The sequence below is a fragment of the Rhinolophus sinicus genome, chromosome 2 (assembly GCF_057876585.1).
Source record: "Rhinolophus sinicus isolate RSI-liver-muscle chromosome 2, RSI-T2T, whole genome shotgun sequence".
Classification (NCBI taxonomy): Eukaryota; Metazoa; Chordata; class Mammalia; order Chiroptera; family Rhinolophidae; genus Rhinolophus; species Rhinolophus sinicus.
Window position 1 is genome coordinate 32,254,245 of NC_142502.1, and position 26,100 is coordinate 32,280,344.

Genomic DNA, 26,100 nt, shown 5'->3' on the forward strand with positions numbered 1-26,100 from the left:
TTTTATATGAAGCCATCAGATAGCCCTTACATAAAAATTGTGCTGTGCTACTTGAAATGACAAATGCTAGAATCACACTGTTGAAAATCACATCTTTGCAGAAGGGAATAAACAGCACAGTTGCATTGTATCCAAATGGTTGGTGGGACCAGAGTGGACACGTGCATTCAGAACCAGGCTGACCGGTCCTGTGCCCTGTGGCTCCCTCTCTCCTGGCCCAGCAGCACACTTCAGAGCAGCTGCAGTGCCAGCCTCTGGGATAAGCGAGCACATACATACATCCTCAGGAAAGGCCCCTAGTGCTGACCTATAGTTTTTTCCCCTTCGTAGTAGCAACTATTTATTCCCCAGAAAGAAGCCTCATGTACCAGATATCTGCTGCAAACCTCAACATCTAGCTCATTTTATACTGTATCTGAGAGCAAATGACTATTTTCTGCAAAACAATTTTTTTTTTTTAATTTCAGTTATTTTCAACATCAGCACGAGAAAGCTTGACTATCAGTTGGAATTATCCTTTAAATGTGTTCTGTTCTCTTACTGGGTCCATAAACTATGTAAATATGTAATTATAAATGTATTGCCAATTTATGATGCCTATTTAGAGATCATTATGGAAAAGTAAAACTGCCTCACGTATTGCAGAGTGAAATATGTACAATAATGAAATTCTCTAGATCATCACTAGATGATACTATAAAAACTGTCAAATATAGTATATTCCCCTTTCATTGCTAATCTCTGTTTCAGGTTCTTTTCAAATGGCATCTTAATAATTGCAAGTCTAATTGTAGTGAATATTTATTTAATAACTTCCATAGACACTGATCCAATAATAATGTACTAGCTAAGCGACCTTAGACAAATCACTTATTCTCCCTGTTCCTCTGTTTTCTTGTCTGTGAAATGGGAATAGTAAGTATGCCTACCTATCTCATAAGAGCTATTGTGACAGTTTGGTGAGTAAATGAGTGTCAGCATTTAGAGGAGTCCTTGACACTTTATAGGTTAGCTCTTATGATTATTTGCCAGACGTTCATTCTACCTGGCACTTATATATAAAATCTGCATATGCATGTGTGTTTTCCAAAGTATAGCATTCCTCAGTTCAGAACCAAGACTCGCACTAAGCTCTTTGCTACTCCATGGATGTGTGGACTGAATCACCAAGCACATGGCCTATCAGTGTGCTGTACTGGGGCTCTTTACACATTCAATCTCTGTTAAGCACTCAGTTCTTCAACAAATCTTGAGTGCCTACCATGTACCAAAAATGGTGGTAGGTTCTGGGGATGTTTCCAGCCTTATGGAGAGAGGCAAATTCTGCCCTCACAGAAAAGGGGTGAAATAGGATAGCTGTTGGGCAGGCAACTGTAAGTGCTGCACATTCCTCCAAGAATTGTTTTGTTTTGTTTTAATATGGATGATGCCTTAGATCCAAAAATAAATAAATAAATAAATAAATAAATAAATAAATAAATAAAACAATGAATGGATGAATCACTAATATGGAATGCCAAAAGTTCAAGCATATAGGAGACCAATTTCAGAAAAAATAGTAAGGTCTTCTTTTTCTTGTAATCTCTCCATATACAAAGTGTAGTCACATGGCTCATTTGCTGGCATCTCTGAGTGAACATCCTCCTTCTCTGCGCTGTCCCCCTCTCCTTTCTGGCCACAAGGTTTGACTGGGAGCTGTTATGCTATTTTAGATCTAACCCCCCAACCCCCACACCTCCTGTGAGGTTGGCTAGTCCAGGATTAGGCTCCAGACTCAGGCTGGGTGAATCATGGCATCATGGCCTCTGGGCCTTGCTGAACACACCGAGGGTGAGCCTACGACTCACAATCCTTCCCTGGGTTGTGTCCAAATGAGAATTAGGAAAGGCCAGCCAGTGCCTCCCAGGTAGTGGGAGCAGCAAGACGTGGGATGCAGGTCCTGGGGAAGTAGAACAGAAAGCTGGCCTTGAGTAGGAAAAATGCAGCTGAAAGGCAGAGGAGCACAGATAAGGCCGAGATAGAGTTCTGGCAGTGTTCATAGGCCCCATCCCAGCTATTCCTGGAGCCTGGGACAGCCCTGCCCTCCCAGAGGTTGATTAGTCACACTTCTTTAATCACATTTGACAACAAGGCAGCCCTCCAATAAATACCTGGTTTTGCCTCAGCCAGTTTGATTTGGGTTACCATCACTTTAACCAAAGGGATTCTTACTAATCCAGGTGGTCACTCACCCCACCCATTCAGAAGTGTAGCTGAGCAGTTTAAGTCCTTACTCTATAACCTGTTCAGGTTTAATTCTCACAGTATGTGAGTATGCTACTAAAAGAGGAAAAATGCAAGGAGCTCAAAGGTAAAATTTGGAGTTAATATGTAAAATTCTTATGTATGGTCCATTAAGACTAAATTGTCTTGAAGGGATGTAATGTATTTTCCCAGAAACAACAACCACTTTGCAAATAGATGTTGCCTCCTACAGCCTGCAGTCCTGCAAGTCTGGATGGGTCAGCCCTCCCAGACATTACGCTCCTGGGGATTTCAATAGTTTTGGAGGGTAGATAAGTGGTCTGACTTTACTTCATTAATTTTTAAAGGTTCTGATTTCAATCTCTGTAAACTAATTGAGTAAACATTTATTTTCCAGGTATTTATACTCTCAGAAATTCAAGTCTGAAGGAATTTCCGGAGACTTGATTCTAGTGCAAATTCCTAAACAACAACAACAAAAAAACAGTTCAGCAGATCTCTTCCTGTGGTTCTCACTCACTCTAGAGCTCACTTTCCTTCTGTCTCATTGGAAAAATGTAGGATCCTGAAATTTCATTATGCCAATGTGTCATCTGAAATGGGGAAGTGACAAGGGGTATAGGGCCAGATAGAACCTGGCAACTCGTTAATAGTTCATTTAGACACAGAAAGAACATACCTAAAGTAATTTGGAGCAGTACACAATCACTCCTCTGCTAATTTGCAAATAGATCAAATTACAGCTTTCTGATACATGTAAGAGCATATAAAACAAAAACTGAAAGCATGGTTTGAAAAGACCACTCTTTTGTTACTGTAAAATATTTGTTTGTTCACCTTTCTTTATATCACTGCAACAGAGAATACTGCAGACAACCTGAGAGTTCACTCTGGAAAGAAATAGAGCTGAGATTTAAACTATATCTTTCCTACTCCAGTAGGAAAACTATATCTTTTCCTACTTTCAAACCGATTTATCTAATTTTTTTTTTTTCTTTACTACACTTAGTGAGTGGACTTAGTCTGTGATAAAGCCCTGGGAAAACCTTCATATGAAAGCTTTGTGTCAGATCTCTTTGGCACACTTGACCCTTAAGCATTCATTATTACATATGGACCAAAGGAGAGGAAACTTAGTATGTAATTGCTATAAACTTGTGACCAGTGAAAAGGCACACAAAAAAACTGACAAATCAGTTAAGTATCTACTCGCCAGTTCAGTTTTATGAGTTTTAAATTTTTAATTTACATTAAGTATTTTCTTTTACAATGTTCTGGGTTTGGGTTATAAATCAGCAAGATATATTGCCCTAAATTTCATGAAATTAGATTACATAGGATAACAACAAAAAAGTCATACAAGTTTAATGTCTGTTTATTAGTTTCTCAATATTTTATAATAGCTTAATACAATCTTCTTTAGATCTTAAACATTTTATATTGATAAATTTAAAAGTCAAGAATTATTACTTGAGCAAAATAATCATAGCATTAATTTGAATTTAAAATTAGGAATGCATGGACAAAATCCTAACAAATGAGCATAAATCAAAAACAACAGAAACAAGAAAAATATATGGTTACGATCATGTTGAATTTTGAAATTGCTGTTGTGCCACAAATTAGAATAGTTCATTGTTAATTTATTAATCATTTCCAAGAAATGTTGAATTGTAGTTTTCAAGAATTATTTTTAAAACCTCTAGAACTACCTTTCTTGCAGCTTGTGTCCTCATTAAAATTTTCCATATAGTCAAAGATAGTGACCCTGGAAAAGATATAAAAATTTTACAAGTAAATTTAAGCCCAATTGTTAAAAATGTTTATTTTAAGTACAATTCTATGTATTTTACATACAAATATTGTTCATTACACATATATGTTTTTAAATTTAAAATCAATTGACCAACTCTTCATATAAAAACCAGTAAGAAAAATTAAGTAACTCAGCAGAAAACTGGGTAAAGTGAACAAACACATTCAAAGATCGTAAATTCATATAACAGTAAAGTAACATTTTCTACATAACAAAATAACACAAATTATAGAAATTGTTAGATAATAGTGGGTTGGAAAGAACAGGAACCTTAATTCAGAGTTTTATGACAAAAAATGTAATTTCTTGAAAGCTTTCTTGAGTATCACTGGCCGTACCTTTGAAGCACAGAAATACTTAGGTTAGATCTGTTAATGTACAAGAGGTAGCGGTTTGGATGTATCCAGAACTCCTTGTCCCAGGTTTATTTATTTTTTCTTCCTAGACTCTTTGGAGATGGGAGGATAAGGCTTAATCTCCATTTAATTTTCATAAATATCTTTTCCTCCTCTCCATGTAGTGGTTGCATGTTACCTGATTGGTGGGTGAGAGCATTGGCTCATGTTTCTCAGTTGACTAGAGCTAATCTGTTAAAGTCCTAAGACCCTTTCTAGACTAATGAGGAAGTTAGATTAGTTTAAAATTTTTAGATTTGATTAATATTGAGTCAGTTCCACCTTGACATATCCAACAACAGCAAAGTGCTGACACCAGGTTTCAAACTATCCTAGAATATAGATTTCAGTATGTGGTATGATTTGTTAAGGAGAAAGAGTACAGGCTTTAAAGTAATACAGCCAGGATGCAATTTTTACCAGCTGGGAAATTATTTAAATTTACAAAGCCTCTATTTCTTTCTCAGTAAAATATTGGACTGTTACTAGAGCAAGAAAAATCAATTGCATGAAGTCTTTAAAATGTTTGGGTGTACTTGTTAGTCTTAGAAATACAAATAAGATTTCAAATCATATATTTATTGTATTTATTTTTACTTTACTTTTATATCTTTTATAGCTTTCAGATTTTCTTGTTTGTTTAAAAAATACTAATATTTTAGTTATGTTTTAAGCTTAGTTCACTGCCATAGCTGGAAAATTGGGATAATGTGGTAATTCAAACACACAATTATAGGTTCCTTTGTTTTTCACTAGGAAATCCTACAATTGAGGTGATAGAGCAGAATATTTCTTCCATGACTAGTAAGGCTGGATAAAAGGAGTTCATATAAGTGAATTTGCTAGTTTTCCCATTAATTATGGCAGGTTTTCTTTTGAGATTCCTTTATTTTTTCTAAACTTAAGAGCCTTAAATAAGGAGGGGAAAAGATGTAATATTATAACAACAACAACAAAATATAAGTCTGCATTTATAGATGAAAAAAAGTAGACTTGCAGTAATTTGTTGGCTTATGGGTCAGTAAGGACTCATAAGAAAGGACAGACCATGAGTGGAAGGATCAAAATGTGTAAAATGGATACCTATAGGAAATCATGACTTTCTTTGAAAGTATGTGTTATTTTTTCCTTTATCAATTTAATGTAATATTGATTCTCTTCAAGGTATTTTTCATAAGATCCTTACCTGTAGAGTCATCCACTTCATAAAGAAGATTTAAACCAAATAGGACTCCATTCTGAAGTTCAGTAAAGTCACTGATGAAAGGGGCTCTGTCCCCATCAACAAGCATTCGTGGTGGCACACACTTCTGGAATTCATATGTTAAAGTCAAGTTTGTAGGAAACCGGACTACACCTATATATTTTACAGCCTCAGTCCAACTTTTTCCAAAACGTACTTCTGGTTCAGAATAATATTCCAACCTAAAAGACAAGTGAAAATATGTACACTTATAATTAGTCCACTCAAAATTTCAGCCTCATTTCCTAGAGAAACATCATCTTCTGCCAACAAACTAAGAATGTATTTCTTAGTTTTAGAATGTGTCGGCTGTGCTCCTACCTTTGAAGATACAAATATAGGTAGTTTAAATTTTAATTTTGGAAAGGACCATCCAATCAATTATTTATTTTTTATTTTGAGTTTTTATCACTTTTAATAAGATATCTTATCCTTGCATATTATATAATAACTATGACTAAGTAATACTCTTTAGAAATGTGCAGATACAAATCAAAGGTACCAAGGCAGAATTTTTTACCAGACTCAGATATCCTTCGTAAAACTGTTGATTTCCTGAAGTCACGAGGCCCCTAAAAAATTGAGCATTGTAGAAAAACAGATGTGTGATTTTTCTTGTCTAATTTTTAAATACATAGGTTTTTCCTACTGGATGAAGTCTTCTAGGAAACCAAACTCTCATACATATTTGGGAGACAAATTATTATAGTAAGGTTGAGGGTGTAGTAAATTATTTTATAACTATGCATGTAATTCATGGCTCCTGGCCCCATCAGCTAGCTGTCTAAGCATGCTGAGCAACTTGCAGTTTTTTCAACAGACTCTTTCCCTTTGAAATGTTGTCTACTCCTTGTGTTGCTCACCAGCTACATTTTCTTTCAAGTTATATCATAGATGTCACAACTTCACAAAGTTTTTCATCTCACCAGAGGTGCAATCGGCTGTTTCTTCCTCCTTTATATTCCCATAGCACCATATCATTCATACATTTAAAGTTTGTTTTCTCATTATACTATATTCTAATTTCTATTTCCACAGCACATATGTAGAGTCCATTACGTAGAAAATGCTTGCATTATGTTTGTCAGGTCAAGCCATAACATAACCCAGAGGAGAAATCTTGCTCTGTTTGGCTCCCATGCATGTGGGCTCCTCCCTGACTCCAGCACCCAGAAGTAGAACAGTGGGTTCAGTGGACCCTTGATGAAAGAAGAGTTTGGCTTGGATTCAGAGTTGACTAGTTTTAGTCACATCACAGCTGACTATGAAAGGATAAAAGGACATGTGAATTCATAAGGATTTTGAGCAATGGCCACAAAGCCCTAGTAACAATGCACTAAACTCCCAAGAGACAGCAACACTAGGAGAGAAGAAAGACATGAGAGCACCAGTTCAAGACACAGAGGGCAAATGAGCAGAAGTGAAATTCAACAGAAGCCTTTCAAATGATTTAATTGAACATATTATTTAACAATTTATCTAATGTCAGTTGAGATGTGGTCAAGTAAAAAGATAAAAAGATACCTTAAAGGTTCATTTTAACTTAAAATATAGATATACATACACCAGCAATCTTAGGATCCAAGACCACAGAGTTTTATTTAAGATATGTAGACCACACAGAGTTCAGTATGGTTTCATATAAATTTAAAAAGCCCTAGTATATTTTTTACCTAAAGAAAATAACACACGAGTTTTAAGGAAGTTCCCCAGCATATAGTAGATTGCAAACATGGCCCCAAACATGTAATTTTCTGGTACTCCTTCCCTGCTACAGTGGGGAGGGAAGGGGGAAAAAGGGAAGCATAATTTCCTGCTCCTGGCTCAGCCATATGATTTGATTTGGTCAATAGGATATTAGCCAACTTCACACAGCATAGGCTTGAAATATGTTTCACAATTTAGTTTCTCTGTCTTGACATGCTGTCATCACTCTAGAAAACATCCAGGTTTGCCCGATGGAGGATTAGAGACAACTGGAGCAGAGGTGAGCTTCCCCACGCAACCCTGTGGGGACCATCAGAATCAGCCAGTGTTACATGAGCCCAGGAGAGATCAGCAGACCCGCCCAGCTCAACCTCAGATGCATGAGTCAGAAAAGCGCACTGTTGTGTGACACTGAGGTTTAGTGGTTGTCAATTGTGCTACAGTCTTAGGAGAAAAAAAATAAACGAAATACAGGGCCACACAAAACAGACCGCAGAACCAGGATTTTAATCCTGTTGATCTGGTTTTAAAACTCATGTTCTTTACTACTGTCCTCTATTGCTTTTTGTCATGATGATAATAGTTACTTTATATTTTAAAGTTTCTCATGTTCCAGTGGTATGTTAAGCATGAGGCATGGTTTTCTCAATCCTCAAAACTACCCCATGTAGTATATACTATTATTATTATAGATTTAAGGATGAAAAAACTGAGTTTGTCACTGTTGGGATCCCCAGGTCAAATGGAATCAGATGTTTGTCCTCAAAGCACAAGATCTTAACCTCTACATTGTTACTCTTTTTCAAGGAGTAATCAGTAGCGTAAAACCTCCCAAATGAATTCTTAGAACTGGAGAAATCAGAAGGCACATAAACAAGCATTTTAAATCTTCCATCTTAGTAATCCTTAAAAGATTCACCTTCCATCAACATAAGGTGTCAGAAGAATTCCATTTGGCTGGAGTCCTATTTCCTAAGTTTCAGGTGACATGAATTGATTAAAAGCTTTTATTCTTAAACACAGTTAGTAATAAATTTATAAATTTGTCTGTAATATAAATAGACAACACTGAAATAAAACTATTGAAAAAAAAACAGCAGAAGGAAGTTATTTCAATTAAAGAAATAATGAGAACTTTTGAATGAAAATGCTGATTTTTATAACTCTATCAACTCTTACTACCTGCTGCAAAATCCCCGTTAAAATGATGACACTAAAGCATAAATTCAGAAGGATTGGAAAAATAGGAGGGGAGGCAGGAGTTACAAAATTTTGGAGTCTGGAAATCAAATAGAACAAATCAGAGAAGATTTAATATAGTCATAAAACTAAATCCTAAGCAACCAGAGAAAAGCTAAGAAATAATCTTAATGTAATTTGTACAGTATCTCCCAAATAAAGACTGAGTGGGACTCTCCAGCTGAAGGAAGTTTGCTAAAATCAAGAGTGATCGTTTGAAAGTATGTTGAAGAAGTAATCATGTACAAAGTTTCCCTCCCAAACTCCAAATGGGGTAACTACTCACACTTGAAGAATAGAGCAGAGGGTCCCGGAACTGAGTGAACTAGTCCCAGTTGAAGGTAGGGACACCACATTGAAAGCGGGATAGACGTGAATATAGTATAGTACACTGGATACTAAGACTCACTCCTACCCCCTCCTTCCTTCCCTCTTTTGACTTTAAAAATATTGGCAGTCAGACCTTCACTTTTAAAGTAGGTGAAAGTGTCTCCTTTGGAAAACTGACTGACTAAAGAGAGAAGATAAAGGGATTGATGCTAAAGACTCCTAGTTAAACGACTCAGCAACATTACTCTCGAGAGGTGTTCATAGTAGAAAAATGTCACTCACTCATGAAAGTGCCTCTTTTTAAGTATAAGTAGATATCCAGGTTTTACCAAACACACGAGAAAAGGCTCTAACATGGATAAGAGATACCGAAACAAAATAACAAACTGAAGGGGAAAAAAGAAATGAGAAAAAGCTTACAAAAGCTCAGAAATCAGACTGGTTTCAGAGTTCTCAACAGCAAATGTCAAGCTAAAAAGTAATGGAGATAAGCCTTCAAAAACCTCAAGTATTACCAGCCTACTTTCTGTACTCATGAGTACTTTCTGTACTCATGTAAAGCCTCAGTCAAAAACCGTGGTAGAATAAGGATAGCTTAATACATGCAAATCACCTATATATATATTTTTTTTCTTACATAACAGCTCTGAATCCACTGGCATGTGAGTCTTAACCAAAGACATGGAATACTAGAAATGAGTGATTCCACAAAAAAAGAGGCAAACAAAATCCCCAAGTGGTGGTAGGTACCTGAGGATTATACCTGGCCACCTGGGCAGATTGGAACAGTCAATGGCTCTGAAAAAAACCTCTTTAAGATGAGGAAATTGACACAATTCGTGATGCTTTTGAACATCTTGAGAAGAAACTTTCTAGGTTGCCAATGTGAAGTAATTAGTATTGTGTACAATGGAAAACAAACAAAAACACAAGAGAATTATCAACTCTAATAATGGGAATTAACTGATGAGGAAAAGTAAAGGTAATCAGCTTAGTACATTACCAAGATGTGAATACTGATAATAGTTAAAATAATGTAAGCACTAAATATTGACCTAACCAAAATCACTAAACAACTATACAGAGAAAATGAGAGGTAGGGAAAATATGTGTGAAGTAAGGATGGAGTGAACTAAATGGTAATTTTCTGTAGTAGTGATACAAAAGATAATACCTAAAAATGAAAGTCAATGAGTTATAAATTTTTTTTAGAAATACCCATCATAAGTGGCTATAGTGGTATTCTCTCTAGATATGGCTGTTTTATTTATTTATACATTTTTGATGGAATGGATGGCCAAACCTCATAGAACCATTTGACTCATTAAATCATTGGCATATAAGAAGCAGATAATATACAAACTAAAAATAATCCAAATAAAAATTTGGAGGTATACCTGAGTTCAGGATATAAAATAAAGAAAAAGAAAGGAAAAAGGGAAAGAAGGAAGGGAGGAATGCAGTAAGAAAGGGAGGCATGCAGGAAAGCAGGAAGGAAAGAAGGAAGGAAGGGAGGGAGGGAGGGAGGGAGGGAGGGAGGAAGGAAGGAAGGAAGGAAGGAAGGAAGGAAGGAAGGAAGGAAGGAAGGAAGGAAGGAAGGAAGGACGGGTCTCTGAAGAGTTCTGAAGTAGATACCAGCAGCTGCAGGAATACTCCGCTAACAGTTTACCTGCTGTTCTGACACCTAGGGCAGGGAGGCACTGCTCACTCACCTGCCCTCTAACCTACTTGAGTGAGAAGGTAAAGAAGCATGAATGCACACTTTGTTCAGTTAAGTGATGGCCTCTGTGGTTTATATCTTCTTAGAATTGAAAGATTCTTTCAAAGGAAAGTGAATCTTATATTTTATTTTGCTTCATTTGTTCCTGCTTCATTATACAGTCATGTATCGCATAACAACATTTCTGTCAATGACGGACCGCATGTAGGATGGTAGTCCCTCAACGTTATAATGGAGCTGAAAAATCCCTATTGCCTAGTGATGGCATAGCCATTGTAGGGTCATAGTGCCATGCATTACTCACGTGTTTGTGGTGATGCTGGTGTAAACAGCCAGTCATATAAAAGAATAACATATGATTATGTACAGTATAGACTTGGTATTCATAATAAACAACTACATTATTGGTTTATGTATACTATACTTTCGTTGCAACAGTGTACTCTTTCTACTTATTAACAAAAGTTTGCTGTAAAACGGTATTTGGTGTTACTCAGGCGGCAGTCTCATACGTCTTATGTTTACAAGGTCTCTTGATTGCATCATTTTCTCTTGTGTTGATTTAATCTCATGTGGTTTAGATATGTTTACATACACAGATACCATTGTGTTACAATTGCCCTCAGTATTCAGTACAGTAACATGCTATACAAGTTTGTAGCCTAGGAGCAATCGGCTACGTACGCCATATAGCTTAGATGTGTAGTAGGCTATACCATCTATTATAAGTTTGTACCTCTATGATGTTCGCCCAACGATGAAATTGCCTAATGATATATTTCTAAGAACTTGTCACCAAGCAATGCATGACCATACATTGAAAAGGTAAAAGCATATTTTTAATGTTCAATAGCTTTCAATATCTTGTCAGATATTGACCTCTGAAAGTAAATTGAAGGCAGTGCAGTGTGAGAGGACGGGCTATGAAGTCACAGGAATGTAAATGCTAGCCCTGCCCTTCACTAGCTGTAAGATGTTAGGCAAATGACTAAACAGCTCAGTTGCGTAATCATAATCTACAGAAAGAAGTTATTTTGAAGTGAGATATTACATTAAAATACTTGGTGAAATTTCTTTTATTTATTGTACTTGAGAAATTGCAGCTATTTTAAAAATTCTCTTAGAAGGGTCATTTGATCACACCTAAATAGAAGAGCAGGTAAGAAAGGTAGAATTTTAGGACATAAAATTAGTTAACAAAAATCAACAATATTTTGTTATAATTAGTGAAGAAAGTGCTTCTAATAATATCAGAAAATTTATTCATTTTTTTTGGTTTATATACTTGTGATCAAATTATTTTTACACCATTATATCTAGGTAGATAATACCCCCAGGTTTACATTTGAAGTGACTTAATAGTCTTCTAGGCTATTTTGTATGCTAACCCTGATGCTGGTTGATTCCCCCCCCCAACAAGTATATACCTATTATATGTCTGTGATCAAAATAATGAATATAATTTCTTTTCTTTTTTTTCAATAGAGAGAAATTGGTTGCATGTTTTATTTGTTGGTTGGTTGGTTGGTATGAGATTTTTCTTCTCAAAATTTTTCCCCTTCTTCACAAAACACTTTTTAAGCCTGATCATACTAAAATATTCACATCTCATCATTAAATATCCCAGTGATTAGATATATTATTTAATAGGAAGGTAGACAGTCACTTTAGGAGAAGAATAAAAAGCATAAATAAAACCCAAAATTATTTGCCATATTAAATAAAAATGATTTGGGATCCATTCTTACCTATCTTCAAATGTTTTGTGAAGATTTTCCAAGGTGAAGGAATGTGCAGCCCATAAGTACTTCAACAAGTCCTCAAAGCTACTAGAAGGTGACTTCAAGTGCTGTTGCAAAGAGGAGAAAGTGATTTAAGTTTGAGCAGCTATAATGATTCCTCTCCCTACAATTTAATCTTGTTCACATTTACAATTTAGCAATATTCTACATGAGAAGACAATTTTGTTTCTAAGAATTAATTTGTGTAAGCCATGAGTGACCGACATTCTGTAAAGACTATAATAATTATTTATTAGTAGTAGTAATATTAAGTGCATCTATAAGAAATGAACTGCAAATATTTTCCCAACAGTCAGTATTTTATACTGGCCAGGAGGATTTTATTTTTTATCATTTTTTTCTCTATTCCCGTAGTTGAAATTATCACAAAAGTTTAAAGCTAAGAAAAGGGGGAAATGATTAGAATACTTTATTTAAGCATATCTAAAATAATGAGCTAATAAATTATAGAACGAGTAAATCTGTCTTTTCAGCATTGATCCTGTTTCATGTCTATGCTTAACCAATGTATTTTGTTTTGGTCATTGAATATTCGGTTTTGATTGTCCCATAATTGTTACTTCTACCTGTATGTGATCATTTATTAATTCAGTTTAAATAATTTAATTGTTTAAAACCAATCCTAAAACCAACATTGAGGGGTTGAGAGACTGGGTGAAAAAGGTGAAGGGATTAAGAAATACAAATTGGCAGTTACAAAGTAGTCACAGGGATGTAAAGTATAACATAGGGAATATTATTAATAATGTTGTAATAACTACATATGATATCAGCTGAGTACTGGATTTATTGGGGGCTCATGTTATAAGTTATAAAAATGTCTAACCACTAGGCTGTACCCCTGAAACTAACATAATATTTAATGTCAACTTTAACTGAAAAATGTTTTAAAATTTTAAATTGATTTAAAAAATACCTCCATAATCATATTTCTCCCAAGAGTTATCCTTTGGTTGACCTGAAGGTTTAATTAACCAGAATAATCTTTTCATTCAGTGAGATATCCAGTGAGTTATCACATTTACATATAATTTATTTAGGGTGAGATGAGTGGATAGATTTTATATTAATTCTGTATTGGCTTAGAGTATGTTAATGACACGCAATGCCCTGCTGCAATGTAATAATATTAATATAATTTACCAAAAAATTACATTTTTATACTTTGGGAAATATTCTATTATACACACAAAACTTAGACAAAGCATTAAACAAAAAAAGAAATTATCTTACCACCACCTAAGAGAATAAATTACAAAACTTAAAAAAGAAACCTGGTAGAAGGTATTCCACTTTCTCATCATCTCAGGGAAGGATGACCGACAAGTAGCAACAGTAAGACAAAAATTTGCCTGATCCTTGTGTGGTGGCAAAAGCATAACTTGGTCTGGTGATATCCCCATTATGCCAGAATCCACCGCAGCAAAGAAGGGTAATGCACAGAGAAAGTAATTCATGTCTGTAAGAGCAAAGTACTGTTATTACCACAAGTACAATATAACCAATGTGATAGAGGATATTTTTAACTCATCTATAAACCATTAAGAAAAAAACTCACAGATCCAGAAATATATAAAAATACTGCAAAAAAATTGAAAATCGCCATAAAGAGTGCATATACTATATATATATATATATATATATTCATGTATGTTCATTTATATACCTATATACATATATGTATGTAATATATATATATACAACTTTAACGTGTTTCTGTTAATAACCCCACAATCATATGTAAATATAAGTTAAATAGTTGACGATATTTTAAAATTAAAAGTAATTTTAATGGATTTGGTAATATTCATTTTTCAAAGTATTAAGTAAAAAGGAAGATAGGTATCTACTTGTACACAGAATGATACTACATTTCTAACTGAGGTTCCACCATCAAATGGGATTATTTTCTAAAATATTTTAATGTGGTTATAGCATTGGTATTTTGTATTGTATTTAACCAAGTTTAGTGTGCAACCATGATATTACAAAGTTCTTGACTTACAGTAGGTCTTTAAAGTAAAAATGTTGGATAAGTGTTGACAATAGAACTTCAGATAATTAAATTGAAAATGAACTAAGTTTTTCTTATTTTTCTCTATGTGTACCCTATTCCCTTAGATGTAGACATTATAATGCAGTTGGCTGTAAAGCTTATACTGATTCTCACTGGTGATGCAGGACATTCTTCATCATATACTCGCATTTGTGACTGCAGTCCCACGCCCAGTGTAGCAGGTTGATACCGCAAAGTACTTAGTCAATCTGAGAATAAAGAAACTTGATTCTAAACCTGTGGCCATGACTGTTTGTGGGTCTTTGAAAAGAACCATGGTCATATTAGAAAAAAAATATGTAAAGATGTACATGATGAGTGTCACCCCAAGAAAGTGAAGTTTAATGTGGTCCTGTTTCTAATTATTGGAAAATGTCTCTATGAAATTGGGTGTAGATTAATTTCATTATGAAAACACTAAATAAAATAAAAGAATTAGAAAATACTTTCTGATTATTTTAGTATTAAATACCCCAAACCTTAGATTATTGGCTGGTAAAATGAATTGTGGTTGGTTAATCTCTGATATAGTTACAAATTTAAAAATTAAACACATTTGGTCTAAACAAAATGAGAAAAAATACTAGTTTATTGTTCTCTCATTTCTCATTCTTCCCCATCCTGCAGACTCCCCATCACTAGTGGGACCTCCCACCTGACTGCCATTGCTTGTCTGTCAGAGGCCATCGTCCTTTGCAGTTCCTTGTTTCAGTCCTTCTATGAAAAGTAGAATATGCCCTATGGAATAGTTATTGATATTGTGGCTGTAAAATCCTAGAATGTGACATGAAGGCCACAAGGTACATGGTGGGTAGATTTCTTTTAACACAGGAATAGTACTGTTACTGTTTTGTCTCTGTCCCTAAGAATTTACACTGAATACTTATGACAGTTACCATTTATTTTGCTATTTAAATGAACCTACCAGCCCACCAGCTGTCCACAGAGATGCACGAATGATCTCCAGATTCATAGCCACAGTCTGTCCTGTGGCTGGGATCAGCCAATCTGCCTAGAAGAGAGAGGATGCACAGATTATTTATTATGCAAATGTTGAAACTGCTTCTTATTGTCACTTGATTAGGTGTGTTTTGTTTGGAAAGATGCACAAATATTTATCTTCTCTATCATTTTTTTTCAATTACAGGTGGCATTTAATATTATATTAGTTTCAGGTGTACAGCATAGTGGTTAGACGTTTACATAACTTACAAAATGATCCTCCCACCCATAAGCCTAATACCCAGCTGACACCTTGTTACAACATTACTGACTACATTCCCTGTGCTGTACTTTACATCCCTGTGACTATTTTGTAACTACCAGTTTGTACTTCTTAATCTCTTCACCTTTTTCACCCAACGCCCCCAAGCCCCTTCCCATCTGGCAACCAACAGTCTGTTCAAACATTTATCTTCTGATGACTTATATTTATGTCTGATCATTCTTTGTATCCTTCATTTCTCATTTCTGAATGAATTTATTTTCCTTTCTCTAATATCACTACATTTTTTCACTTTTCAATTATCTGTCTTGAATAGTATTCACTTTTGTAATTATTCTCTTTTCTACTACTTTCTCTTCTTCCCTTCAAAATTAGAGAAGCAATATGCACACAGAATAAGAGAGGCCTATTATCAAACTAAATTCCTGATGTCATTTCTTAGGTCAACCTTTGCTAAGTAACTTCCCATTTAGCCTTAGTTTCTTCATCTATAAAATGGGGATATAATATTAACTAAATCATAAGGTTGCATATCATGTGAGAAAAAGCATGAAAAGTGTTTCTTCCCATGAGTTTAGTCTTTCTTTTCCTCACGGAATGACAACTGATAATTTTTTTAATCCCGCTCTGACTTTTCAGGTTTATTTTGTGTCATTTTCCCATCTCCCTTGCTAATCCTTTGTTCATCCTTTTGATTCTTTGTCATACTGTCCTTCCCCTTTTCAACCGTTGCTCCCAATACAGCTTTTTGTTTTGTTTTACGTTTTTAGTCTCTTACCTTACTCATCTGCAACTTATTCTCTCCACTCCTGCTAACTTCCTGTTTTCCTTGGCTTCCACCTAAGTAAATCAAGGACTCATTCTCATTTACCTCTCCCACTACTCCCTTGCCCTCAAGCCTCTACTGACCAATATGCTGCTTCTACTTTTGTTTCTACCCCTTCTCTTATGTACTCACTTCCTTTTCCTTTCATTTTTCTACAATTTCACCATCTTCATTTTGTGTGCGTGTGTGTGTTCTGCTCATCTCTTTTCCATTTATATCTTCAGTTCTTTTATTTTTCTTTTATTGTTCTTTATCACTCTGCTTTCCTTAAGCTGATCATTCTTAAAGCAATGATTGACGAAAAACTTGTCAATGCTATTAACCTGTATGAATATTAGAAGTGTGAATTTTTCATATTGATTATTCCTCAGACTGCTAAATTAAAGATAAGTCTGTAAAACCCTTCTCCTCTGTTTCTTCTCTTTCATTTCCTCGGGGTTGCTTTGCCTCCTCTTCCCATGACTCCATTATCTTTTGATTTCACTTACTCTCTCAAAGAGTTCACCCCGTATGACACCTTCAAATATCACCGTAATGTTTGATAGCAATTATTCTTTAGACCAAAACACACACTTGAGCATATATCCTGTTTGATTTCTTCTCAACTCCGACTCAACATGGCTGTAATTGTACACTGATCTTGATACTCATGAAACGTTAAATATCTCTGTTTCTGTCAGATGAATAAAATTTTGCATTCTTTCATTTCATCAACCTCAGCTCCTCCTTTTCCTCTGTTCCAATCTGAACCCATGTCCTGTCATTTCTTCCTTTGAAGACTCTTTCTAGCTCTCACCATGGACATTCACTCATCCAGATTCTTCATTTCAGATCTGGATTATCTTTGCACTATCTCAGCTTGACCCAATGATATAAATGCCTTTTAAAAAATCTATGTAAGCCAAAATTCTCAACAGACTGATGAAAACACTTTTAGTAAAATCATACTGATTCAAGAACCTAAAGTTTTTTTATCACCTAAAACTTCGAACCCAAACCCTAAGCTAAATTTACCCAATATTCCAATAGCATTAATTCCTAAATATCAGTAAATATTTTGTTTTAATTTCATCTCTCATTGAACCCCCAAAGACACCCTCCCCCTCAATCCTTCTCTCTGTATCTTCTCTTTCTTTTTTGACCCTTTCTTTAGCGCACGCGTGCGCACACACACACACACACACACACACTCATACTCACTCTAACACACCTTACACTCAATCACATATACCTATGCCATGCTGTTTCCAAGCTCTGTCTTTTAGCTTAATTTCTCATATTATTAAATCAGAATAGAATTTCTACTGGTGTACCTAGAAATTGTTTTTTGTTTTGTTTTTTTAATTAAGCAGTTATTTTCAATGTGCAGTCAAGCCTGAGAGCCATGACTTTCTCTTATTCTTCTATTTTCTGGAAGATTTTGTTTCTATTTTCCCAGTGAAATTCTGTGCACATTTCAAGTCTTGATTCAAATCCATTTTTTTTCTAATTACTCCAACTCACTTCACTCTGTTTCTTATTTTGCACTTTCAACTTTTATCCAATAATTGTTATTTATTGTTTCCAGTTTAATTTTTGCTATCTTTCATGTACCAAATGTGTTGTGAGGTCTTTGATGACAGGAAAATTGTCTGAAATATTTATTTGTACCCCTCGCATACCCACTGCCCTTGAAAATGCTGGTCTCATATAAGTCCATCACTAGGTGAGTTGAGTAAGACTTGATCCTAATGAGTGAGTGTAATGAGAGAGTAAGAAGGGCATTAATCTGCCTGCTCATTCAGCCTCCAACTACCACCGGCCTGCAGGCACCCTGAGGCCGACATGCTTCTCATAGTGAACTATACATTCATGATTCCTCCTGGACCACGGTCTTTTTTACTCCAAGGGAAGACAGATAAATAGGAGTAGGTTTGAGTCTCAAGACACCCCTGAAAAAGGTGGATGGCTTGCCAACCTCAGTAGCTCCTGCATGTGACCCCTGCTCAGACTGCAGATAAACTTTGATCTCCCTATATCTTTTCCATTAGAACAGAACCAATTTCCTTATTCGTGTTATTATCAGTATGGAGTGGGCAAGAAGCACTACTCTCTTTCATAAGCTGTTTCTGTCAGCCAGAGCAAAAATATCTTTTAATTTATGAATCTTTGGTACAAACATATCTTCTCTCTAAACACTGGAATGTACTTTATTTTCAAAAGCAGTAAATCACGGGCAGAGAAAAATCGTTATGAACAAGTGCCACTCCATGTCATCACCCTAGTCGCCATGTCTAGGTAATCACAATTGGAACTTCAAGGAATTCAAACTAATTTGGCATCACTTTCTGTTTTTAATGTATATCATCTTAACTGTTTTTGTTCATTCTGGTGCTTAGGATTGGGTCTGGCACCTAGTAGGTAAAGTTTGATAAATCCTTGTAGAATGCTCAATAGATTAGATACGAAGTCTTTTCTGTTTCAGTGACTATACTGTAGGCTTCATTGCCATTTCTAGTCAAAACAGGCAACACATGAAAGAACGACTTATGAAGGAGAAGAAGAAGGAGAAAAATAATGGTTACGTGGGTGAAGGAGGGAAAAGTAAATAATCAATTTTCAAAAACATTGTGTAGTATATACAGAGTCCCATTTCCCACATTACTTTGTGGTTATATTGGTAGATCATTAGAATGAAAACAAGAGTCATTCTTACCTGTACTGTATTGCCAGCCATGCTGCAGAGGCAACCCCCACAATATATTTTGTTCATTTCCTGGAGCAAATTTTTCAAAATATCTGGCTGTCTGGCTCAGTAGGATTTTGTATATCCCCATCCTCTCAGGGTATACCCAAGGGTCAATAACGTACTTTCCGTTCTCCATCCTGTAGTCACTGAACTGACCAGGACTCTCCTTCCACAGCGGAGGATACAGATCTGAGAGATTGGATGCTTCTGCTAAAGAAACAGAAAAGCAGCCAACTAGTACGCAGGCCAAGAGAGGTAGGAAAGCCATTGTGCCAAAACTGGGGATTGAGATTGTGGCAGGGCTTTTATTGGGAAAAGGTGGAAGTCATGGGATTTATTTGCTTATTATACACCAAACATAACAACACTGTTCTGTTTCGTGGAAACAATAAAGTATGGATAAGAAATCTCTTTCAAAGAAAATAGGTTACCTAATTTGTTAAATAACATTATCAACAGAGTTTTCTGTTTACATGACAGTTTTGAAAAGCTATCAAGAATTTTAATGTTGAGTGACTAAATATTGAAAATACTCCTAGGAAATGGTTGTTATATTTACACTGTATTTTTATGCCTATTAAATTAAGTACAATCTTGCATGTATATCTTCACCTTATTTATCTGGAACTTTAAAGATACGGGCATTTATTTACCTTTGCAGAAAAGAATTTACTTAGCAGGTCTGTGGCTGCTATCATGAAAAGCAAACCTGCTTGTCAGGTTGGTCCTTGGCTAGCATCTGTGTCCTTAGCTCTCAAAATTCCAAGTCAACAGTTAAATGACAAGGGTGAGTCGCTTGCGATCAATATGGTTTTCACTAAACACCTGCTTTCCTTTTAAGTCTGAAATTTTCATATGTGACCAACCCCTAGGAAACCGAGGATGCCTACCTGACCAGTCCCCAATACACAGCATGGGCACTGTGTTGCTAATGGCGACTTGTGCTCAAAAACATCACACACACATTGCTTCATTTTCACTGCTGGGGAAAAACTGTGTTCTGTGTGACTTCTGATGGGAGGGAGAGAGCATATATAAACCTATATATGCATTTCTCCAGACTCTGCCTGCGTGTTTTTCTTTAAAGTTCAGCTATGTATCGTTACTACATCAGTGTAAAGAATCCTGGCAATGAGCATGTCTGTATACTGAGTCCTTTTAGTACTTTGAGAGTGTTTGAACACAGGTCCCCGACTGAAAACCTTCAGAGACTCATTAGTTTATCTCTTACCAAAGGCTATGAAAAAAACTTAAAACATTTATTTAGTACGTTTATTGAATATGAAGACTATTAGCTCCCATAGTGAATCATGTGTCTCTAGATTCTAGAGAAAAAGATAAAGTCTAACAGGTTTTAATTTCAGGTGTATAGTATGTTTCAATTAATTATAAGAAAAAGAAATTCCTGTTTATTACAATTTCATTATAAAATGATGGACTCCTTTAAAAGGACAGAGACTTTCAACTAGTGTTTGGAGGTAGCGTAGAGGATATATCAGCTAACATAGAATAGTTAAATTTTGGAACTCCATCTTTGTCAGAATTTAATGAGTAGGTTAGGAAGGCCTATAATATTATAGATGAAACTATTAGGTTGGTGCAAAAGTAATTGTGGTTTAAAAGGTTAAAAATAATTGCAAAAACTGCAATTACTTTTGCACCAAACTAATACTCGTCGACAGAAATTTTCCAGGAGTTCCCTAGCCTACATTGATTACAAAATAGATTACAAATGACATTAGGGCACTTGCTTCTCATTTTTTAAAAAAGCACACACAAAGAACTTTAATGTATTGCACAGAAAATATGAAGCTTGATACAATTAGGAGTTAGAATAATGTGTAAAGATATACTGAAAAAGATATAAATGATTCATTTAATAAAAGTTTCTATTGCAAAGAAGTTTGAAGTGTGCCTATGTATCTAATAGACCAAGTCAGTCTGTTAGCAAAAAGTCCAAGTTAATTCCCAATTTTCCTTCTCCCTGAGAATTTTAGCTAGGAAGATACACATCAAGAATTAAGGCTACATTTCTAGTATCCCTTGAATAAGTAACCATGTTACTAAGTGCTGACCACTGGAACATAAATGGAAATGATGTCCACATTTCCCTTAAAGAAAAAGAGGACATGCCACTTTCTTATCCCCTCCTATATGGCGTGGCTTGAATTGTGGATGTGACGGCTAAAATTGCATTTTGACATGAAAGGGTAACTACGTTGGGGATGCCAGAATGCAAAGCTTGAGATTGTGTGAGTCCCAGAGAATTTGGAGCCATGAGATATTGCTGAATCCCTACATGTGTATTTTACCTAGAAGAGAAACAACTTTCTATCTTATTTAAACCACTGTTATTTGGGTTTTGCTTACACATAATGAAAATGATTACCTCAGTATTAATAAGCAGTGTATCTAGAAAGCCCATTATTAGCATCATTAGAAATATCTGCTTCATAGCAGGTCAAGGGCATGGCTTACTCTCAGAATGGTCCAGATTAAATATCCCTCAGCAGGATTGAACTGCTTCACTCCTGTCATCATACTTACCCAATAGTCTCCTGATCACTTATTATTCAACTTTCCAACTACATTAATATAAAAGGGAAGTATTGGAAATTGTTGTTATGTTCTAGATCAAGAACACAAGAATTCTGGAAATTAAAAAATACATATTCCATCTTTATAAAAAATTAATGTATGAATATATATTATAAAACATACTTTTCAAAAACCAACTGCCAACATCATACTTAATGGGGGAATCTTAAAAGTATTCCCTTTAAAGTCAAATACTTGTATAGGATAAACACAACCTCTATAATTATAATATTTGACTTTTCTTTGAAGATACCAAACAGTGACGTTAGTATAAAGAAATTAGAGATAAAAAGTTGTCAGTGAGAAAGTGATTACCTTTACCATTATTATCATTTCTATTAAACCCTGTTGTCCACTTAACCAATTTCAGACCACAACACTTTGATCACCTGTTAACTTTTCAACCTTGTCCAACTCTCTTCTGTTCCAGAAAAATAACTCACTCATTGTCCCTTTGAATAATCCATTTGCTCTTTTCACTCTTTCTGTTTGATATCTTTCTCTTTTTCATCTTCACTTAACCCTATTGTACTTTTTATAACAACTCAAGTTCTATTCTTCACAAATGTTCTGTATGCAGTAAACACCCTTTCAAGACATCTCTCATGAAATAAATTTCCATAACTGTTTTCTCACCAATAAAATTATAGTTTTCAGAGACAGCAATTAAGTTATTATACATATTCACACTACAATCTATTCAATTTTTTCCACTGTTTCTGAAAACATCATCATCAAAACTATCTTTATAATTGTCTGTATTAGCATTAACATCATTTCAGTAAATTTTCTATCAGTCAAAGAATTCAAAGCAGGAGCATGATTGTAATCTTTTTTATTATTATTGAGGTATATTTGTCATGTGACATTATGATAGTTTCAGGTGTACAATATAATGATTCAATATTTGTATATATTGGAAAAACACAATAAATCAGTTACTTATATATTATACATTGTCTTTATCCATTTCCCTAGCTTTAGTTTTTGATATTTACATTAAGTAGTTAAACCAAAGACACATAATAACAAAGCTGCCTTTATGAATCAGTCTTTTCATATATATTATATTCTTGATATAAGCAATAAATAAGAAAAGGACTTTATCCAGATTAAGATTCAGGAAAGGCTTCTTTGTCGAATATTCATGGATAAGCAGACATTAATCAAGAAAATTAAGAGGAGAACATTATAAACAAGAATTCTGAAAACTGCAAAGCTCTAGAATATTAAAGACGAAGACACTGCTGAGATTTACCACTTTTTCACTATTAAAATAACTGTAAGGTATTTGGAAAAGAGTGGAAAGAATTACTAGTGAGTCCATTTGGAATCGTCTACAGAAGCATGATCTCAAAGTCATTTTTCTTAGGATTTCAAGACTTGTAATCAAACTTCTTCTCCCCCCCACAAAAAAAAAAAAACACAAAAATTTCTTGAACTCCAGTGTTTTAGGTTGGCATTCACAAATGCCATTTTCTGGGCTTTAAAACTTTTTTGAAAAGCACCTCTGTCAATCAAATGAAGCATTATGTTTCCCATAGATGCTAAAATAATTCTTTCCTTTTGATCAGGATATTTTTTTCTATGTGGGATTTAATTTCCTTTCTGTTCACCATTTTTAAAATGTTAACCTACATTCAACACAGCACAATCCATTCTCCTCTCTGAAACTTTCCATGTCTGCATAGAGAATTATTTTTTAAGCTCAAGTAATTTTACTGCCACTTGGGCATTTTGAATATTGATTGTTACACTGTCATTTATATTTATATACCATCTGGCTTTCATGGTGTTGAAATATAAACAGTCATCATAAATAAATCAATCCATGTTCATATGCAACCTAAAGTATATTATAAAGTGTTGGTGTGCACAAACTATTAATAGTTCCATTGTAATCCTATTATATTTGGTGCATCTCATTACCTGTTAGGACTTCATTAGATTTAATTATGTCTAATAATTACCATTCCATATATGAAGTCTGTATTCTGCTGTTGTGTGTAGTGTTCTATAGATGTAAGTTATGTTCAGTTGGTTGATAGTGTTGATCAATTTGGGATTGCTCGTAATTTTTCTTCTAGTTGTTCTATATTATTGAGAGTATGGTTTTGAAATTCTACCTAATATTGTTGAATTGTTCATCTGTCCCTTTAATTCCATTACATTTTGTTTCATGTGTTTTCGTGCTTTATTTATAAATATATACATATTTATAATTTTAAATTAATTTCTATTTCTTCCTAATAAATTGACTTTTTTATAGTTTTTAGGGAAAGTTGCTGTCTGCTGGGGTTTTAATTAGGATTGCATTCAATTCAAGGAGAATTTAAATTTTAACCCTACCAAGGTTTCACTCCAATTGATAATCATGATACGTCTTTTCATTTATGTCTTCTGTGATTTTTCTCAGCAATATTTATAATTGTCAGTTTTTATGGTTTGCATATATTTTGGTAAATGTATCCCTAAAAATTTCATGTCTGGGATACTAATGTAAATAGATTTTTTAAATTAATGTAATTCTCTAATTGTTCATTGCTAGTATATAGAAATAAAATTAAATATTGTGTATTGCTTGTATATCTTTTGGACTTAATATATGTAATAGCTTTTTTTAAAAGATTCCTTAGTATTTTTGTGCATGAAATCATGTTGTCTGAGAAGAAAGACAATTTATTTTCTATTTCCAGTCTGCACAGTTTTATTTTTCTTATTTTATTGTAATCCTATAATTTCCAATAAAATATAGAATAGGAGGGAAGAGTGGACATACTTGCTTTGATTCTGTTCTTAAGTGAAATGCAGCCTTTACCATTAAATATAATTTTGCTTGTAGATTTTCACAGATGTACTTTTTCCCCTTGTGCAAGTAGCTTTCTATCCCTAGCCTCCTTATTTGTATCACAAATGTGTGCTGAGTTTTGTCAAGTGATACTTCTAGACCTATGGAGATGATCTTACTTTTTTCTCCCAAATCCTGTTAATATAGTGAATTATATTGATTAATTTTCAAAGATTAAATTAAGTTTCTATGCTGGAATCAAGGACCCTTTTTATATATTGCTGGATTCAATTTGCTAATATTACAATCAGTGTTTCAGTTCAGGAGACACATTGGTATGCAATTTCCTGTTCTTGTTTTTAGTGATGGTAAAAGTATAATGTAGGCCTGATAAATTACTTGAGAATTACTGTCTTCTGCTATTTTCAGAAAAAAAAAGAAAAAAGTAAGATTGTTTTTCCCTTGGATGGCTGAGAGAATTCACTGATGAAAACATCTAGGCCTGGAAAGTGTTTATTGGGTATAGGGACAGATTTTTTTAAATTACCTCTTCAATTTATTTATTACATGGCTATTCAGATTTTCTGTTTATTTTTGTGCCGGTTTGTGCTTTAATCTTTCAAGCAATTTATCGTTTTTTCTGTTTTCAAAGTTGTTGGCATAAGGCTCTTCATGTTACTACTTTTTAAATATTGGTAAAATATGTAATGATATCCCCTATCTGATTCCTGATATTGGTAACTTGTGTCTTACTTTCTTCTCCATCAATCAAACTTCATATTTATCAATTGTATTGATATTTTTGAAAATTATTGGTTTTATTGATATTCTCTGTTGTTTGTTCACTTTATACCTGGGGTGCCAAAAAAAAATGTATACATATGACTTGTATTCATCTTTTGTTATCAGTATATATTGAGTATTACAATTTTAATACAGTTTTTTCCTTTCTTAAAATGTGTATCATTTTTTTGTCACCCTCTGTATTTAACTGATTTATACTCTTTAGTGCTTCCTTTTTCTTTAAAACTTACTTTTTATTTAATTTAATGTCTTTTTTTATAGTTTCAGAAGACATATCATCAATTTTGGATCTTTTAAAAACTTTTTTACATAAGCATATATTTCCTTTTAAGCACTGTTTTAACTGCACTCTGCAAATTTTGGTATGTCATATTTCCATTTTCATTAAATACAAAATTCTTTCTAGTTTACATTGTGTATTCTTCTTTGGCTTATGAGAGATTTAAAAGTGTGTTTTTAATTTTTTACATATTCAGGTATCTTTCTTTTACTGATTTGCAATTGATTTCTGTAGTCCCTAAAATTGCCTACTATTGTAAGGAATATACATTGCATATTTTAAATCTTTTTATATATATG

The 26,100-nt window shown here is 34.3% G+C and overlaps 1 protein-coding gene across 1 annotated transcript; it reads right to left on the reverse strand.

Annotated features, from left to right (window-relative positions):
* Nucleotides 1-3,890: 3,890 nt before the first annotated feature.
* On the reverse strand, nt 3,891-19,843 carry C2H6orf58 (chromosome 2 C6orf58 homolog). Its single transcript, XM_019729458.3, has 6 exons — nt 19,299-19,843; nt 15,478-15,564; nt 13,771-13,955; nt 12,443-12,543; nt 5,642-5,880; nt 3,891-4,012 (listed from the first exon to the last, which is right to left on the reverse strand). Exons 1-6 carry the CDS (start codon nt 19,597-19,599, stop codon nt 3,891-3,893), a joined length of 1,035 nt encoding a protein of 344 aa, XP_019585017.3. The 5' UTR covers nt 19,600-19,843.
* Nucleotides 19,844-26,100: the final 6,257 nt, after the last annotated feature.